The 21,352-nt window shown below is 36.8% G+C and overlaps 1 protein-coding gene across 1 annotated transcript; it reads left to right on the forward strand.

Moving 5' to 3' along the window:
• Window positions 1-313: 313 nt before the first annotated feature.
• LOC122538440 lies at window positions 314-10,101 on the forward strand. Its single transcript, XM_043672510.1, has 4 exons — window positions 314-358; window positions 845-950; window positions 9,728-9,847; window positions 10,070-10,101. The coding sequence occupies exons 1-4, from the start codon at window positions 314-316 to the stop codon at window positions 10,099-10,101; spliced, it is 303 nt and encodes a 100-aa protein (XP_043528445.1).
• The last annotated feature ends 11,251 nt before the right edge of the window (window positions 10,102-21,352 follow it).

Here is a 21,352-nt window from a genome sequence, read left to right on the forward strand (position 1 = left end):
TATTTCTATTTATTATTGTTGTCACTTTGCTTTCTTTATCGATATTGTAATTTTGAAAACGAACAAACAACCAATGGTTTTGTCTCGTCGGCGCTATTTAGAACGAACAATATCGATTATACGTCTTTGCGTATAAAACAGTACGAAGTAGTAAAGGTAAATCACAAGTCGTACTCAACGCGAATGGATGAAGGCTAGTTTTGACAAATATTTCAGTGCTTTTATTCGATATTTTATTTCTCTCCCTCTCTCTTTAATTTCTTCATAATGTTTCAAAATTCGACTGTTATGAAAAAACGTCTACTATGAAAACATGCTACAAAAACATATAAAAATCCGAAGTCTAGTGCCTAATCTGGTATACAGATTTCCGTCAGATTCTCTTCATCCTGATTTATTTATGTTTTAAACAAACGTAAGAATCATTATTAGTATTTCGTTTAATAGTTGGCTTAACAGATTAATTATTAACGAATTATTTATCGACGAAAATGTCCTCCAAAGTACATCCATTGATAAATATTTGAAAGTTTACTCTTGCAACTGGCTGTACGGGTAACAATGTTTCAATCCGAAGCCAACTCTTTGCAAATGAAATTACAATTCCAGAATAATAACACGTTGCTCAATTTATTCGAGTAATGTTTCAATGAGCTTCTCGCCAAAACCGTATCAACAGTATCTCGTATAATTTCGTAATTAAACGAATCGGTTCAATGAAAATTGGCTCTATCGAGATCTTATCTCGCTTCACGGTTCGCTCGTATGCGATACGACTTTACGAGACGATGAGATTATGAAAATCACATAAATCGAATTCTCTCTGGTAATTCCATTCGAACAGAAATACACGTATTACGCTATCGCTTCACGTGCTGCTACTTCTCCGCCGAAGATGCAATGCTTTCTCGTTAGTGAGGTTCTGTACACGAGGGTCGATGTTGATTACGGTACGTGTATAATTTTATTAATCATTTTAACGACCCTAAACACGAAAACTTTATGTAAATCGCAGATTTACGATATTTTATTACTTTCGCACTTTTATTTTTGGAGGCGTTCTGTTCTAACCTTTACCAGCAATTGCATACGGGCATAAGTTTCGAAAATAAAAAGTTCGAATGGAACATCCGATAGGTCGGACAAAGTTTAAGAAGCTATTTAAAGTTGGCGAAAATGTGTTAGTTACTGAAAGAATCTCGGGGATATTTCAGTTTCCGATGAATGTGTAAAAATCTGCAGTCTAATTACGATCAATTCCAATGACATCGTACAAGCTATCTTGACCCATTTACACCACGATTAAGTGACGCCAGATAAGCTGTCTCAACTCATTTGCATCACGATTAAAATATTAAATTGCACGAACGCATCAACAAAGCTTATAAAGGTTTATCAAATCATTTATTATTTGTGAAGCTACATGTAAACGTTTATTATTCTCTATTAACGCCACGTAGAAACTGATCGAAATGATTAATTTATAATTTTTATTGGAGAACCTCCAGTGGGTGTAAAACAGTGTATTTTTAGAGGTTCGAATGATTTTTCGTAAAACGAACAAACCATCTTTTTTCACCATTTGAAAGTTTCTTCTATTCTTCGACTTTGTATCTCTAATGGAAATTTTAGTCTTCAGTCAGTGTGTAAGATCAACGAGTATCTAAAATTCAGTTTCATTCTGTCTTGTACGTTATTCATATTCCTAAAAAAAAGTGTCCTGTTCTTAAAATAAATCACATCGACTTTTACGATGTAATTTATCACTTTCGAAATTTTAATTGTCGGGAATTTCCTTTTGTTTCGATCTACCGCCCGCGCGCGTATCTATACGGTACATCTTGAAGAAAATACATTGAAGAAAAAGAAGAAAAAAAATAGAATAAAATGAAATAGAACGCCGCAATGCGGGTTGAACAAAGCTAGCGAAGAAAAATTGATCGGCGGGGGAAATACCTTGCGGATATTCCAAGATCGTCTTTTCTTTTTTCCTTCTGTGACATTTGGCGTCCACCAATTTAGAAAGTAACGACAACCGTAAAAATAAATTCAACAAAGCAGACAGTTCTTGACATTTGATTCCTTTCGCGGAAAAAGAGAAAGAGAGAAAGACGCCAACGTCACGTACAATTTCCATCGGCGCGCACAGTGTAGTATTCTTCTCGTTATTCGACGAATTGGAACAGTTTTACGAGTGTCATTGCGCCGTGATATTTTACGATATCGATAAATTGCTTCCGATTGATACAGATCACAGCGATGTCCCGCGAGGAATCTGCTTTGTTCGCGGTCGTTTAATCAATTCGCGTAGAATCGTCGGTCGTCGATTCGCATCCGGATGGAGCTACATTAAAAAGAAATCACGTTATAATACTTAGAAATTACGTTTAACGTAGCCTTGTTCGGCTCGTGTAACTACCGAGTAGCACGTAAAGCGTACGGCCGAGACTAAAGGCTGAACCACAGACGCTGCCCCTAGAAAATGTATTCACCAGCGCGAATCAATTTTCATCAAACTGCAACGACCGCCATTAAATAAAATAATCGACCTCGCGATAAAGTTATTTTATGGCCACGGGAAACACTCGCGAGCTGAAGGAGAAGTGTTTCGCGAGGGTAATCGTCTTCTGAAATACGGGGTGAACATGCATTTGTGAGAATTCGACGATTTTTTTAAAGAACGAATCTCTTTATAACTGAACGTCGAGTTGAATGTCAGATGGTTGTATCAAATTAATGAATCAGGTGTAATACAGTTTTTAAGTTCTGTTGTAACTTGTATAATTGTCTTTTACGATTGGATTACATCAAGTATGAAATAACAGTACTGAATTGAATCGAACGTAAAGTTTCAGGTCTCTGTATTCAGCTAGGTATTAAATTAATACATTGTATAACAATAATTAATAAATGCAACGATATTTAGTTGTTGTAAATAATTAAATAATTATAGTAAATTAGTGATATCCTTTATAATTCCTTATAAACTTTAAAGTAATTTTTTTCAAAGTGCTATCAAACGATTTTATTTTTTTTTTTTTTTTTTTTTTTTAAAAAAATTTTGGACTAAAGTCGGCTATTAAATGCATATATGCGTATATAGTCGTATATATATATCGGTGTTTGTAAAGAAAACCGTTGCATGTTACATACTTCCATTTTCGAGATATTATAGTTTACAATTTTTCTTATTAGTAATTTCTTTATTTTCTTTCGTAATTGCATACTTTCCTCACTCTGTTCATAATATCATTTTTCTTTTTTCTGCAATCGAAACATTCTGCTAGAAAATAACCTAGAATACATTTTCCGCACATTGTTTTATTTCATACAAAATAATATATTATAGTGTAAGCAGATAATCATGGACGTCGTGTTCTTCAAATTTTATGGCCTTGACACATACAAACGAAATATTTTCAATCAAATTGCATTTTCTTAAACCTACAAAACTTTTTTCCATACATCTTTTTTATTAAGTACACAAATCATGTGTCATACAATCCAATTGACATATAAATTCAAGTATTCTGGAATTGTGATATTTAGCGTTCCCCTCTACAGCCACATATATATTTGAAACAATATTGTTTTTAATTTTCTCATTGAGCGTCGAAAATTACTTCTTTTATACTGTAATAGAAACGTATTACTATATACATCTATCATACTTTTTTTTGTAAAAGAAATATAATACCGTGAAAGTAACTCGTGCGACGTTTCTGCACGTGTCTCGTGCCAAAAAAGTTCAACTAGCATTACTTCTTCTTCTTCTTCTATTTTTCTTTAATGTCGCATCGACAGCGAGGTCATTAGCGACGACGGTGCCATTAGATATGTGTGTAGTAGTTTATGTTTTTGAGATATTTTAATACTCTTTGTACGTCATTTTGAGAAGTCAGGTTTATGTTTGCGTTGATTCCGTATTTTTGTCTTTGGATTTCTGTGGTGTGGCATTCGTGCAGTATGTGGGTTATTGCAATGAGTGCAGGTGGGTGGTGTAGTTTTTTTCATTTTGTGTTCATGTGTTAGCTTGAACACTTATGACCGGTTCTTAGGCGTGAGATAATTATTCCTTCTTTCCTCTTGGTAAGGTTTGGTGTTTGCTGGTGAAAGTCTTGGATACTTTTGTGTAGTTGGGTGCTTTTAGTTATTTTCCATGTAGTGTTCCATTCATTTTTTGCTACTTTTTTGCAGTGGATTATTTGGTCGTCGCAGGGGATTGGAAGATGATGGCGATTATTAATAAGTGAGGGAACTATTAATAAGTGAGTGGCTTCTTTTGCTGCTACGTCGGCTTTTTCATTTCTATTCATTGATGAGCTGAAATCCAGATGACTGTGGCGTTTGTGTTTGGTTGGTTGTGGTTTAGTTCTTGGATAGTGGATATTAATTGGTTTTCTTGATCGTATGATTTCGTTAGAGATTTTATAACGAACTAGCATTACTTGAAATTTACATTACAAAAGTCGTCAAATTTCTTCGCCATGTTTGCTCGACACCCTCCGTATTTTTCCAAAGAAAAGGACAAAAGAAAAATGAAACAAATTTCGCTGAAAGGTGCGTCAATGGGAACGTCAAAAACACGACGATGATCAAGTGGGAAGAGGAGGAAAGATATGTTAACCGATCTCTAAAACGCCAGGTCGACGATATGAATATTCCATTACGCAGTGTCACCATGTATGCAAGGTCCTGTACGCAAATAGGGTAGATCGTGCTTCTCCTCGTATCGTTCGCACAGGTCGGTGTAGGTGCGCACGTATCTTTCTAGGCGGTTGCTCGTGCACATAGGTGGTCGTTTAGCCCGAGGTGCGGAATATCTCCGGTGTAATTGCACCTTTCGCGCGAACCGCGCACCCGTAAATCTGCGTGAACAGGGCAATTTCGATGCGCGTCTAGGCGCACGGCGACACATGCTCGATACTATCTTTAATTGAGCAACAGCCAGCATCGCGACGAGGCCCGCAAGTTAATTCACCGCTGCCATTCGTCCGATTTCGTTCTCCAATTTGATACGAATGGACGTCAAAGTCCTCTTTGGCTACGCGCTAACCATTCTGAATTGCGGCTGTCGCCTGCGATCCGTTAATGTCACGTCACACCGTGTCAGCCACGTTTTAGGTGCGTCTCGCAGAATTGGCATTGGCTTTCTCTATTTCATATTCGCCACTGTTTTTTTTTTTTTTTGTAATTTTCTTTGTAATAATCGTAACATTTTTTTCACTTCTATCTTCCTGAAGAAATTTCTCTCGCCTTTTCATATACTTGCCATTTATTTTTTTTATTAATTTTTATTCTGTACGACGAAAGTGGAATTAACTTGAGACATACAAATTCAAAGTGTTGACGTAAATTAAAATAATAATAAATATACACTTTGTGGGACGACAGATTATTATAAAATAGAAAGTCTTTGAACTTCCATAACTTTTTTAAATGAACTGTTTTTGGAATTTATCACGAACATATCTATCGATATTTTTAGTGACGAGGAATTAGAAATCCTCGACGACATGAAAACACAGTGACAAGTGATTTATATAACGAAAGTCGAGTGATTCTTCTCTCTGTTAGTAATCTTAACGTTCACATAGTTAATAGTTGAAACAAATAGATTTTCATAAATAAGTAATTACTGACTAGAATTGAATTCATATAATTGTGTAACTGTGTTTCTCGTTTAATATTTCAAACAATCGGCATATTATCGATGCAAGCTTAATGTCTTCGTTCGAGTCCAAGTGTCGTCCGGTTCCAAGGAACATTCTTGACGGAATAATCAGATTTAATGGAGGATGTCGTCGGCAGAAGAGACACATGGATAAAATTAGCTCTCGTACGAAATTCTAAATATTCCAAGTGCCTTCGACCGGATGTAGCCAATATCGGTAAAGTCAAGAACACGGCAATGGCGCAGATGTCGTCAGGCGGCAGGTGTATTCACTCTCCTATAGCATGCTTCATAAGTGCTAAAAGTAACGCTTCTGCAGATAGTCGGAGCTTTTGCGTCTGAACTCGGATCGTACGATCTCGCGTCGTTTCTGAAGTTTTAATGATTAAAACAAATATATGTATATATACATACAAATGCTGGTGAACGTTTTATTGGAATTCGAATATCAGACACGAAGAAAAAGAGAATCAAAGTACTTTTCACTTTCGACGATCTTGTTCTTGTTTGTCGAACGTGGCAACATTGATAACGTTGAGTGGTTGCATTAATAATGAAGAATTATCAAAATGATGGAACAGTTTGTAATTGGTTTTTATAAGAACATTGATACATTTACAATGAACAAATAGTTTTTGGCAAAATACGATATAAATGGAAACTTGTGTTCATTGTCCTAGTGTCAACATTCTTTCCCATTATGTACAGTTAATTAATTTCATACTTGTGCAAAACATTTGCAAACGCTGTTCTTTTTCTGTCGCGTTAACGTCCACGGTTATAAATTTCTTCCATGCAAGAATACTCGAATTTCGAAGGGAGACTTTTCTGCGTTTAAAAAGAGAGAAAGAGAGAAAGAGAGAAAGAGTTTCTTAAATTTTTTTTAAATTTCATCGAATTGTAGAATCCAGATAGCAATAGAAATAAATTTCATGGAATTTCCTTTCGTAACTCCAATGATAATAAAAAATAATGTCATCAATATAAATGGAGAAGAATCGTGAATGAAACATTGCGTCGATGTCATTAACGGCACAGGTCTAACGTTAATTGTCATTCAATAGTGAAGAGAAAACACGGTTTTGTTACCTAGACACACATTCTCTGCATCATGTGTGATTTACGTACGACTATACACACTAGAGCAGGCAAGAGTGATACACGCGGCGCGGTATACGTGCGAAATTTTACGAAGGCTGAGATGCAGCTGTGCGTTTCCGGAAGCTCGAAGTGGCACCACCGCGCGCATAAGCTCGAGCGGCGAGCACCTATCAACAGCGAGCTAACGTCTTCGTGGTTTCCGTTTTCCGCAGATCGCGCGCCCGCGAATAAAATCGAGAACGGAAAACGAGCGGTTCGATTGTTTTCGTTGTCTGTTTCCAAGAGGAACGACGCTTCTTCTCTTACCGTGGAAAACAATTTCTCGGGGCCGCGCGATACGTCTTCCGAGCGAAACGTCGAACGAAGGAACTGCTTCGAACGATTGAAACAGCCGTTTTCTGTTATCGCCGTAGGTGGAATTCTGGGAAATTCCGCCGGGTTTCTTTGCGCCGTTTGCCTCGGCCAATTAATCGATCGTACGTTTAATCGACGTGTCGGGCAAACGTTTCTCTATCTTCCCGGATATTTCCGCAACATTTATCACGGTGCGTGAAATAAATTTGCTTGCTGCAACGATTCAACCTACGTCGATCGTATTTGGGAGAAAGGGTTCTAGTAACAAGTAGGAGTTTTCATGGCGGTAGTTAAGATTTTCTTTAGATAAACGAGCAAAACGGTACATATGTTTTTATAATATATTATTTACAATATGTATTTTTATTATATTTACATTTGACAGTATAGTTAACTGATAACACGTATACTATTAATTTATATAATTTAATATTATATTATATTTATATTTATATTAATGTAACACGTGGCAATATTTTTATAATATTATTTACAATATGTATTTTTATTATATTTACATTTAACAGTATAGTTGATAACACGTATAGTATCAATTTGTATAATTTAATATTATATTATATTTATATTTGTATTAATTAGATTTATATTAATGTAACACGTGGTAATATTTTTATAATATATAGTAATATAATATTTTTATAATATATAGTAATGTAATATTTTTATAATATTATTTACAATATGTATTTTTACTATATTTACATTTAACAGTATAGTATCAATTTGTATAATTTAATATTATATTATATTTATATTTATATTAATTAGATTTATATTAATGTAACACGTGGTAATATTTTTATAATATATAGTAATGTAACACGTAATATTTTTATAATATTATTTACGATTTGTATTTTTATTATATTTACATTTAACAGTATAGTTGATAACACGTATAGTATTAATTTATATAATCTAATATTATATTATATTTATATTTGTATTAATTAGATTTATATTAATGTAACACGTGGTCATCGTTTTGTAATGGTTTTATACTTTTTGCCTTTTTAATGCAAGTAAACTCTATCGATATCGTGAATTTCAGATTTTTTTTCTTTGAAAGATCACAAGATACATTTTCGTCAAAAATTAATATCGATTTCGACAGAGACAAAGTGACCATTTGTTTTAATTACTCGCTATTTAGAATCTTTTGATCGGCGGAGGCCGGTAGTTCTAATGTAGCAGGATATTCCAACAACCGGCGGGAGATAAATGAATTATGGATGCATGTTCGGCATTAAATCGAGATAATGACGTGATTGAAAGCTGCATGCAGTCGTTTGTCGAGCGAGTAATTCCAACACGTTTTGCAGAAATGGGCCATTCTAACACGTGTCAATTTCCCAGAAAGGTACAAGCAAATGTCCGGCACTAAAAATTCATTTACGAAATACACGGAATTTCCTCAATTTCTCCAATTTCTTCTCATCAGATTAATTTCTTGAATGAAACTAATTTCGCTCGAACTAATTTTATTTTCTCGGTCAATTTATCTACCGGATACTCGGTGTCGTTGCCGAAACGTCAAACGAAAATCGACATGATTCATCGTTCGTTTTGCAGCAATTCCAAAGACAGCCGACGATTGGACGAAAGAAAGGGAAAAAGGAAACGAAAAGTCCAAAGTAGAGAGAGAGAGAGAGAGACGGGACACAGTCTGTCGATCTGAGAATCGATTCTACCGATCCTCTACGAGAGTCCTCATTAGTCGAATTTCCAAGCAACAAAGCCGCGTCTGCTGGTCCCGCGCGTGACCGGATTGACGAGTGGGCATCGCGTGGAGCGTAGAGGTGAAATTTCAGGCCAGCGCTGCCAGTAACGAGTCGCTATTATCGGAGAGCCACGCCGGTCGAATTAACCGTCGACGATAATAAGAATCGAAATCAGAAACGCGTATTCGCTGGGAGGAGACAAGAATTCAATGTCACGTTCGTTTCGATAACGCCTCGAATGAGAAAGCCGCGTCGCCGAACGGACGATGAGCTACCGGATTATGAGCTGATATCGATAAATTGACAATATTAATCCCTTGACCGGAGGGGAAACGTCTGTTTTCCCGTCTGTGCACGTTGAAATGGGACCATATTTGGAGTGAATGATTATTTCCATACGATAACGACGTATACTGCCACGTAGCCTCACTACGGTCAAATCACATCCGCGATTCGTCGTTGCTGTACGACACCGAAGGTCCGATGAGAAATAATTCGTGGAATTTATTGTTTTCCTTTTTTTTCTTCTAGCTTAACCTCGCATCGATTGTACATACTGAGTCGTTAGCGACACGTGTTGCTTGCTTGTCGATAGATTCTGAGAAATGCGTAAATCCTTTTACAGATAAACATAAGAGTGTTTCCAACGTGATCTTGCGACGTCTGTTGTCAAATATTCTACGCTCTTATGTTAGTCTGTCGGTGGCACTCGTTCGGGACAGTTGCAGACCGGTGGAGATAATTTGGTTAGCAAGTATTTATAACTAATTCTTGAACTCTTCTAGAATTATTCTGCCCTTCTTATTTAAGTATCAGTTAGGCAACAATCTCGAGTAACATTGTGGATTTTTAACAGGTTTGTCGAGCTCCATATCCTGTTCCATCGACGAGTCGATCTACGAATGTCGTGATGAGGTTTCTTGGATTGTTGGATTCGAGCGAAGAGGCTTCTCTCAGATGTCACATTCTTCGTTTGGTAAGTCACGAGACGATTACATACACATTTGCTAGCCAGATCAGTTAGCAAGTTTTCTGAATAATTTATACGATTTCGTGCTTTATTTTGACACGCGTATCTTCCATGGCTTGGATGTGAATGCTCCGAAATGTCGTGGACTAATGAGTCGAAATTATATATGTATAATACATTAAGAACATTTCTGTTCATTCGAAGGCGAATGTTTTTATTTATTTATAGTCGTGCAGTCTCCTGGATATGGAAATGCATAGAATTCAGTCCTGTCCACAAATCATATTCAATTCCATTGCAATTTTATTATATTCAATTTCATCGTAATTTCGTTATATATTGTTTCTTATATATTGAAATATAAAAATATAATTCTAGTGCAAATTATATATTGAAGATCTTACCGAGAAGTTAGTGACTGATTTATCGTTCGCTTTGTACAGGCTTCAATTAGCTCTTCTCTCCATTTCATTTTGAAAAATTAGTATTTTTCTTATCTTTTGCCTTTCTTGTTCAATCCGTAATTTTTTAAACAGACCCGAATCAAGCAGTTATAAATTAATGAATATATAATCTCGACTCATTGGTCTATTTATGTAAATTGCATACATACTGCATACATAATTGCATATATATTGTTAACTCTATGTTGACGATACTGTAATAAATTAGGTACATGCAATATAATACAATTTAAAAATAAAAACGTGTGAGAAAATTATAATCATTTCGTCCAAGATAAGCAGTGCCTGGCCCTTTAATTATATTCATATTTCATAACCATTGCCAGTCTAAAATACAAGACTTCACGTTCAACTTCGTGTTCAAACAAACTCATGTTCTTGCACAGTGAAACTCCATTTATACGAACGTCATTTGTTCGAACCAAATTTTAGTCGATACCCGATTAAACGAATCCCTATTTGAACTTGGAACGAAAAGTCACTAGTAGAAGAGAGAATCAATGGACTGTTACATTAACTCCAATTACACATCCCTATGTTTATGCGAATGAAGTTCAACTACAGATAATCTTACTTACGTCTACCGTAATTATTCCATTTACCACTACGGATAAAATGAACAGAAAGTTCGTTCTACTCGACAGCGTCTTTTACGCACTTACTTTTTCTTACTCACTCTGTATCTTACTTTCACAAACCCGCAGTGACGAGCTGTGTCGTCACGCGCGACAGAGATGTCTCTGAACTCGGCAAAAAAAAAAAAAACCCCGTCCAAGCCAGTGAAGAGGTGATACGCGTGTTATCGCGCGAGATTCCAATTTTCTCCGATATATATACGTGCCTACATACACACGTACAGGGTGTCCAAAAAGGTTGGGACCAAACTTAGACTACTTGTTACCGAGGTCAAATAAATGAAAAAAGTTCATCTTAAAATGCTTTATTGAAAAGAATATTTAAAGATATTTATGATTTATTGTGACAGTTATAAGAAATGTTCGGAAATTCCTGCATTCTGCAAGAATGCAGGCTTTCATTCGTCGAATTAGTGTCGTACATTCATTTGTATTGGAAATAATAGAAAATGCATTTTGAATACATTCCCCAAGTAACGTAGGAGGCCAGCTGATTGGTCCGCGACCGATCCAACGTTTGAGGGAATTGTTTATTAAGAAATTCACGTACGTTCAAAATGTTGAAACCACACTTGACAGCGTGTTTCTAAGACATCATGCAACATATCGTCAAGATTACTTTGCCTACAATCTTATTGAGAATTTGTAACACGTGTACGATTCTGTACAACGAAATTGTAAGACGAATTTTGTCCCTAAATCTTCGAACGCTTACATCTTTTCAATAAAGCATTTTCGGACGAACGTTTTTCATGTGTTTGACCTCGGTAACGCCTAGTCTAAGTTTGGTCCCAACTTTTTTGAACACCCTGTATATATGCCCGATATCGGCGGGAGTGATTTACTTAAATACGGGGCGTGCACACGCGTGGCCGTGATGGGGTGGGTTGATGGTATATCGCGAAGATGCCGCCGAGTCATTTCCCGGATTATATATCGAGGATGTTGACTGAGTGAGCGGAGCTGTTCCGACACGTTTCGCGAACGAGTAGACGGCCGTTTCTTATCTCGGAGCGTTCCAACGCCGCTAACCATCTGCCGCTTCCTCGGCGACTGGAATTCGTGCCATGTGAGAAACGAACGAGCCGAGCTGAATGTCGAAAACTTGGACAAATATTCCGTATATTCTTGTAGAGTCTCGGTCAATAAACCTTGTCGGACGCTGGATCCTGTCCATTGCGGCCTCCCGCGAGATATTGTGTCACTCGCTCAATACACACACGCGGACACATACGGCTATAAAGTGCGGTAACGTGACGAGCGTCTAGTTTTCTTTTTCCACGTATGTATGCACGCGTATACGTATGTGTATTTTCTGCTAAACTGGACCGAATAATACACAGATTTCTATTCCACGGGGTATTCAAAATTTCGTGGAGACGACGTGACGCGCAGTGCTCGTGTTGGGAGATTTCGTTATCGCGATATTTGCATATGTGTGGCGTAGCGAATGATTACCATTTACTATCGTTTGTTAGCTATCCACTTCGTCCGGTGGTCGAATCTATTTTTCGGGTTTCATTATATCCATTTATCGGGTCGAATTGAAAATATTATACCGGTGTAAAAGTCGAGCGATATTCTCATTTATTTTTTTTTTAGCAAAATTAAGTTTATTAGCATTTATTGACGTAATTAAACTTGTCATCTGTTTGGTTTGAAGGTTCCTAAAGCTTCAAGCAAAGAAAAGTATTTCGAACGCTGAAGTTTCTTCCTTCTTCGTAGTGCGTAGCGATATTATATTTATTCGCGAAAACATGAATTAAATTTGTAAATTTGAAAGATAAGTTTAGGAAACGACAGTGTGCGATACTCTCGCGAGTAAAGTTGACGCAAGGAACAAAATAAAGCAGCGAAAATTTGCTGCGGCACACTTTTTTTCTAGCGACAAAACTTTCGATTCAGAGATCAATTTATACGGTTATATAATATAATCCCAGGACTTGCAACCTGCTCCGTTTTATTTCGCGTTTTTCACGAAACGTCGTTGCAGCCGGTAGCAAAACAACGTAACTCGTGCATATGCAGAGTGCCTCGAGCGAACACTGACAGGGAGAGAAATCGTGAATTCGTTCAATGGAATTCAATTCAATCGTTAAATCAACATCGGTGAAGAACGTTGCACGATACGTCCGTTGTAATATTACACCGTTTGTGTAATGCGTTTAATAACCTGACATTTTGAAAGCAATGAAAGAACTTACGAGTACGAGAATCTACTCAGAGGAAATCGGCTTACGGAGAATCGGCGAAGGTGGCTCGGAGAAAAATAACCGGGCAGCGACGCGCTAACTCTTTGCCCTCGACAAACTTTCCTTGTGTCTACCAGAAATTTATTTACGAAGCATCAGTTCAACTAAAATGACATAGCATTTGTCAGGAAACAATCATTCAAATGGCACATGACGCGAGTTATTCTGTTAATTATATCTTTCTAACACGTGATATTAGACACGTTTAAATTTAAAGCAACCATCGACTTGCTAGAGCAAGTATAATATACAGGAGTTAATGATACATAGTTCCAATCTTTGGAAAAATAATATCCTCCGCCATCTTCGTAAGAAGCAATAAGAAGTCTAGTGAATTATCGAGTGTCAATTAACTCGGAACTATCTTGAGAAATTTCTTCTCCATGCGTCGTTATTATAGCTTTCACTCTAGGCATCTGTTCAGATATTAGGTTACACATCGCATCGTGTACAACACGATATGTACACGTTCATGATAATTGTCAGTAAATTATTTCTTTTTCATTTTCGTTAAGAACATTACAATCAATCCTCATTGAGGATTATCAGTGAGTGAGTGGCATGCAGAGTAATTACTACTACTACTAGCGTCGATCAATGAGATACATAGGTTCGGACATTTATATAAATCTATCGTGAAGCTCCAACAGTTAGAGTGGTTACTCACGCTTGAGTTGTATCTATTGCCATGTTTTGATATTTCCTCTTTAATTGTGTGGGCTTTAATCCTGAGATCACGGCGGATTGTTTCGTTTGTTACATACCAAGGTGCATTTGTGATTATTCTTGGTGCATTGTTCTTTGATTGGAAGCGTTGGAGTTGCTCGCTGTACCCCAAAGTTGAATTCCGTAGGTCCAGATTGGTTTCAAGATGACTTTGTAGAGTAGTAGTTTATTTTCCAACAGCCAGTAATATTGTTGAACTTTTAACTTCAGTTGGTTACATTTAGCTTTGATATGCTGCTTTCCACGTTAATCTTCTGTCGAGGTGCAGTCCCAGATATTTAACCGAAATCTTTGGTCGGAATTATGGAGTTGTTCCAAGTCACTGGCGGGCAATTTTGTCTTCGTAGGGTAAATGTACTGTGCGTTGATTTATTTTCGTTTACTTTAAATCGCCATTTGTGCAACCATTCCTCCAAGGTGTCGAGGTTGAAGAGATGTAGATACCATTTGCGGATCTTCGTGAGATTAATGATCATCCGCGAATGTTGCAGCGATTACCTCCGATGGTGTAGGTAGATCGGTCAGCGAATTATAAGAAGAGAAAGTCCGATCTGTCGGCTAGATCCTAAGTACGGTCGAATGCAAAGGGGTTTAAAGCAGTCGGCTTCCTCGCGACAATGAGCCAGTCGTTACAATAATACCATTTCGCTTAGTAACATGATGCATCGGATGATGTAATCTTGTTAATGCCCTACGTTAATCCTATTTTCACGAAAATGTTCCGCGTTGCTAAAATCGCCGCCTAATGCTACTAATTAGTTGCCATTAATCGTCGGCGCTATAGCCGCCAGGCATTTTGCCTACGCACTTCGCCGGAGATTTCCCCTTTGAGCCTGTTGTGCAGTCGCTAATTTTCTAACCGTGATTTGATTCAGAGTCGCACGATAATTCATGCCGCCCGTTAATTAACTTCTTCCGCCCGTTCGTAAAATATGCTTAGTTATATATCAGTTACGTTAATCGACTAGCCGGGAATTTATCAGCCGGTGATTTTCAACGGTTGCGAGGCCATCGGTGAAAATTTAACACGGCGTGAGATTGACGAGCCACTCGAGCTTAATAAGAGCGTGTCTGCGAAAATTTCGAATCGAGATGTTGAATTTTAACGATGTGAAGATCTGTGAAATCTTCATTATTTTGCTTGTAACAAAAAGTTTTTAAAAGGGTGATTTCGTACGCTCTTTTCCCGGACATTGAGCCTCCCCAGAGTTTATAATTACACAATATTGAAAGAAATTGAGTGAGTATTACTATTATTCTAGGTTAAAATACTTAGTACTATTATTCTTAAAATACTTAGTATTACTATTCTAGGTTAAAATACTTAGTACTATTATTCTAGGTTAAAGAAATTGAGTGAGTATTACTATTATTCTACGTTAAAATACTTAGTACTATTATTCTTAAAATACTTAGTACTATTATTTTAGGTTAAAATACTTAGTACTATTATTCTAGGTTAAAGAAATTGAGCGAGTACTACTATTATTCTAGGTTAAAATACTTAGTACTATTATTCTTAAAATACTTAGTACTATTATTCTAGGTTAAGATACTTAGTACTATCATTCTTAAAATACTTAGTACTATTCTTCTAGGTTAAAATACTTATTTATAAACAATAAATATAACATTAGCGTGAGAAGTCGTTGTTTCCCTTGAAATTCTAAAGAACCTAATCTAAAAAATGTACAGTTTGAATTTTCGAGCAGGACTGCAGACTGATTGATAAATACCTCGATGTCTCAGAAATCGTGCAGAAATGAAAGTGTAAAAACGATGAGCAACGAGTATCAGCTTTTAATCGGCTCATCTTGCCCCATGTACGTATTATTACCGGGGCAAACACGATCAGTTGTTATATAATTATCCGGCAACGAGTCGTATCGCGTAAATTCAAATACGCGGTTGATAGGTACACGCGTGATCGAAGCCGGAATTAATACGTGACACTGATTATTGCTCGTAATAATAAATTGTCCGAGCCACATATGTACATGTCCGCTTCGCGATTAGAATCCAGATCGATACGCCGCGCAAGAGCTTTCTCGAGAAATTATTCGATGGGGAACGATCCTTCCGTCACGTTGTTGATACACTCTCATTATTTTTTGATATAGGAGGAGATTAAAATTTCCACTTTGAACGGGGGGAGGGGGAAGAATGATGAATGATGCATCGCGAATTCTCCTTGAGTAATGCACTTTTTATGCAAACTGATTCCTGTTGGAATTAATATCCTGCGGAAGTTGTCCGCACCATCTCTCGGTTATGTTACGTTCATTGTCTACAACTATTTTAAATAAACTTCGTATCACGACGGCGGGATGTTCCCCCGAAGTTTTGTAATCTCGAAACGAAGGCCGCGGATCTGCATAAATTGCGAGTTTGAAATATAAATCTATGCAAATTGTAGAACGATATATATCGTTTAACGTCCGTGTTGAAATGTAGATGTAAATATACTAATGAAAATGAAGTATAATTGTGTAAGATAAATATACAGGATATTGGCTGTTACGTGTACGACGCACGTGATACAATATGCGTTACGCGTGTACAGGAATATTAATTGATAAATATTCGTGTACAGTACATGTGTTGCAAATAGTACAATGAGAGTAAAATACATGAAATATAATATAAAATAAAATAATATAAATATAATATAAATAAATATTATATTTATTTTATGTTATATTTTATAATATAAAAATAATATTATAAAATAAAATAAAAGAAATATATCATGCAATGAATATCAACAATAAATAAAGCAGACATCTAATTGATGTCATTTAGCTGAAACGCTAACAAATATATAAAAAATAATGTGATAAATATTATACACCTAATATATTAAATATATTTAGAGGGAAATATATTAAATATATTAGAGAGAGTATATTATACACCTAATATATTAAATACATTTCAAAGAAGTATATTTAATATATATTATTCTTAATATATTCGATATATTAAAGAAATTTACGAGTCGTTCGGAATGGAAATATCTTTGCTGCAAGATCGCAATAAACCGTGAAAGCGTGAATCGTGGCCATCCGGGATCGTGCAGGCGGAGAGTTTCAACATACACGTGACAGATCCGACTTAAAATTAAATCCGATCGATTAGCATCGTTTCTAATTCGGCGCCGCGAGAGTTTAAGCGGGAAACGAGAAACGTTCGAGAGATCCGCGGGATTAATCTGAGGCGCGTCGACTCAGAAATAATTGTGAGATTAATTTTGTAGTAGCTCAACGAATAAAGAGGGTGTCAATACAGTGACAGACAAGGAAGAAGTGCGGAGACGCTCGAGCGTCAAACGATCACCCGATAGACACGTTATAGGCGTTGCGCATCGACAGGAAACACAGAGAGCCCGAATGGGACTGAAAAATTCATGCCGCCTTTCCGACGTTTCCGATATCTCGAGCGAGAGGGAAACGGGGGGCGAAGTCGACATCCTTTAAGACGCGAGATGACGTATTCCCGTTGATGGTTGCGAAGTGCTTCGTGGGTCGGATCTCTCTCTCTCTCTCTGCTTGGATTCTCAAATTAGAATCGTTCGGGAAAGAATAACGAAACGAGTCGGCATCGAACGAGAGAGCAGACGGCTGTTTTACGGGCACGATCCGAACGAGTACGTTCGTTTAGCAAATTGCTTGTACCGTTGTCATTGGTCCGTGAATTTTTGTGCGCACGTAGCCTCGAGGATGGACAGAATGCACATTTGGTGCACAGAGGGAAATTATCTGGCGCTTTACTCGTTCGTAAATTGTTTAATAATTTAACGGATTGTCCAAATATCAATGAGCGGAATAAATAGGATCAACGTTCCTAGTTAAAAGTTTGTAATACCGTGACTTCCTCTTAATGCAGTATCTAGCGTAATACCTATCATGTTTGGTTGTCGCGTTGGGATAAATTGTATGGAAATTAATTAATTATGGTAATTAATCCGTTGATGCCCAGTGTTCTTACGCTTCTAGGATATTATAACTGTTATTATTATCAGAATGTAGTTTGTTGATCTTGTCAGCCGGCTTGCCTGTTTTCACGGAAATAACAAATAATAAACGTATACAAAATGCACAGAATGTTCTGAAATCGTGGTACAACTGGTCAGAGACTGGATTATACATGCAGAGATAAATCAGAAGGAACGAACATCATTTAAGAGGAAATAGAGATTGAAAATTTGTCAGGTACGCTCGAATATAATGCCGACTGCAAACTGTATGGAAATAAATCAAAATTTTACCTCAGAAAATATCCTAACCATGAACAACGGACCAGAAATCTATCGAATAATTAGCGACTGGTTAAAATTTTTAATCCCAATAGTTGCAAAGCTGTTTTACACCGGACGAAACGCGTCGAATTCAGTGAAACAAAATTATTGCAAGGCGTCATCAATCATTGCAAAATTCTTACAAAATACTATTTCGAAGAGAGGCACGAAGGAACTCGTGCTACGAATTTCATCGTGTCGGTACATGGATTCGATTTGTTCGATTACATCGATAAAAATTCGCGTGAATATATCCGCAGTCTGGTCGGCGTTTATTAACTTCACCCGCTAACTTCGTTCGCTCGATTGCTTTTTCGTATCTAACCAGAATGGAGAGCAATGGCTTGAAGTACTTTCTTCCATCGAGCGGAGTACCAACGACGGGAACGAAAGAAAAACTGACTGGTTAAACATAATTCCAGCGGAACGAAGGAGAAAGAAGGGAACCGATGGTAATCGATGCACAACGGTCTCCCATTTGTACTCGAGCAATAACGAGAAAAAAGCTGCGTGTTTTTTGTAAACTTCTCGTTACCATCCGCGGAAGGAATTTCCGTTTTATGCGACGTCGCTCGAGCACTCGGGCATTAATCCTTCGCCAACTTCAAGGATCGCGTCCGAAAGAAGCTTCCGTCGCATTCATCGAGAATGGATCGCTGTTTCCATTTAAACGGCTACATCTTGCTAAAATTGAAATTGATACGAATGCCGAAATTGAAATGCAGGATGATTTCAGATGCAAAAAAAAAAAAAAAAATAAGTTAAAAGGAAGAAGTAACTAACGTAATTTATTTCACGTTACATGTGATAATTCGACTGCGGTTTTGTACACGTTCGTGGGAAATTTGAGAATAGATAAATGAAAAAGAAGAATGAAAATATAGCGTTTAACAGCTGAAACAACGGCTTTGCCCAGCTTTTGCTGTAAAAATATTAATTTGCATAAGAATCTGTAGTTTAATAATAGTTCATTTAATCGGATTTGAAATTTTGCCATTTAAAGCCTCTTCTTCAAGTAAATAGGCTTTGAATATATCCAGCATTTAATTAAATTTTCATATTTAATTTTCTTGGAAACGAAGAATCTTTGAACATTACTTTAATAGATAGCCTAACCTCATTCAGAATTAATTATACTCAACTATACATGACAAATCCGACTTTCGAACGAAAAGCGAACATTTAAATGAACAAATTTTGTTCTTTTTATTTTTATGTTTTTTATTTTTTCATGTGGTATCTATTTCATTATGGTTCTTTGTTATTTTACTGTTAGCAACACAACACAAGAACAGTACATACACGATCATTCTTTGTTTGGAAATTGACGTATGTTCGATCTAGGAATTAAGTTATCGCATCTTGCAAACGTCAAGCGAACTTATAATAAGCTTATAATACGCTTATAACGAGCTTAAATAAGCTACCATCTTTGCGAGTACATAATTTATCGTTCGACTGCGAACTTTGAATTTTTCAATATAAGTCTCTGAAGAATTAAAAAAGAGACGCTCTTTTAATATAATAATGAATATACGAGTCTTGAAACGTTCAAATGCGATGTTATTGCACTATAAAAATAAACTGATGCAATACGACAAGTGTTGAATATCAAAAACAAAAAAAGAAAAAAAGTTCTGATTGATTCGAATGAAACAACTAAAGGGCAACTGAACCATTCTGATGTACACGACGAGTACCGTAATATATTAAAACCGAAAATGTGCCCTAAGACTTTTCAAGCGAAAGATACGTATTAATCTAGACATTGCGACGAGCATACTTCATTTTAAGAAAAATTGTTTTGCAAGGTGGACGGGCATTAAAGGCAGGCAACGTATAATTTGAAATCGATCGATTATATATGTATAATATATTATATATAATAATATAATCGTGCTCGATGTTTAATAGGACAGCGGTTTTCGACCGAGATACTATTTTAATCCTGCACAATAATTAATTGTCGGCGCGGCCCGGTAATCTCGCCTTCCTCGTTAATTCAGAACGATCCATCCTTCCTTCCCGGGCATAAACGCGATTAAAGAAATAAAAGGCGTATTAATATTTCCTTTGGAAACTCTGTAATAAACATTCGACGTTTTAGCGGGAGTTATTCGACGTTTCTAATTTGCCGATTGCACGGCCCCGTCTTCTAGATCCACAAAACGATTTCGCGGCGCTCCTTCTTCTTTCGCTTCTCATTTTTCCCTCCCTTTTTCTCCTTCACTTTTATTTTTAGAGTGAATGAATTCATTAGTAGCCGTAGTCGAGAGGGTGAAAGAAAATTACAAGATTGTTAACCGAAGCCGCGGGCTGGACGAGGTCAAAGGTGCAATCTCAATTTTCCACATCTCCTTCAATTATATCCCCGAGGCATTAATCTTCGCGGAGTAGCGGCAAACTCTGGTACACGCCGTGATGAATGTGAAAAAAGGGAAGGGAACATTCGACGCACGCTGGATTGTGCGCTTACTCAGTTATTGAAAGTCACGTTTTCTTTTCTTTTTGCCCGTTGATGATGGAATAACATATTTACGCGAAGATTTCAGCTCATTGCTCTCGTCATTTCTACATGTAGGTGTATCAGGTTGCTACATTTCACACATTGTTGGTGTGATTTTTGACCTTTTGTCAGATTTTTGGATTTTTAACTTGTTGTTTCTCCAATCTTGTTCTCATTTCGTTCTTCTTCGTTTTTTTCGTGTCACACCAGAGAGTCGTTACAGAGAAAATTGCATCCTAGGGAAAATAGAGGTGTTTGTCAGAGAAAAATTTGTGTGTTCGAACAGAAAACGTTTGGCGCTCGTAGAGATAACAGGTCTTGCGACCGCTAATCAGGTCAGAATTGGTCGACATTGTCGAAATTTCCAGCGTACGCGATGCATCGCGCCATCACGTTCCACCACAACGATCGTGCCCTCTCGCTCGGAATTCAATGACACCGCGTTCGCCAAATTAAGGCATCAATGTCCAATGACACGTCGCGCCGACTATATCGCGTTTTATAAACCTGCCATTCCATAAATGTCTAATAGAAACTCGCTGTTTCTTTCTTTTTTTTTTTTTTTTTTTTTTGAAATGGGGAATTTTTTTTTTTTTTTTAACACCGAATAAAGGTGAAATGTTTCTTTATT

Source organism: Frieseomelitta varia, unplaced genomic scaffold (genome assembly GCF_011392965.1).
Source record: "Frieseomelitta varia isolate USP_RPSP 00005682 unplaced genomic scaffold, Fvar_1.2 scaffold_999, whole genome shotgun sequence".
Lineage (NCBI taxonomy): Eukaryota > Metazoa > Arthropoda > Insecta > Hymenoptera > Apidae > Frieseomelitta > Frieseomelitta varia.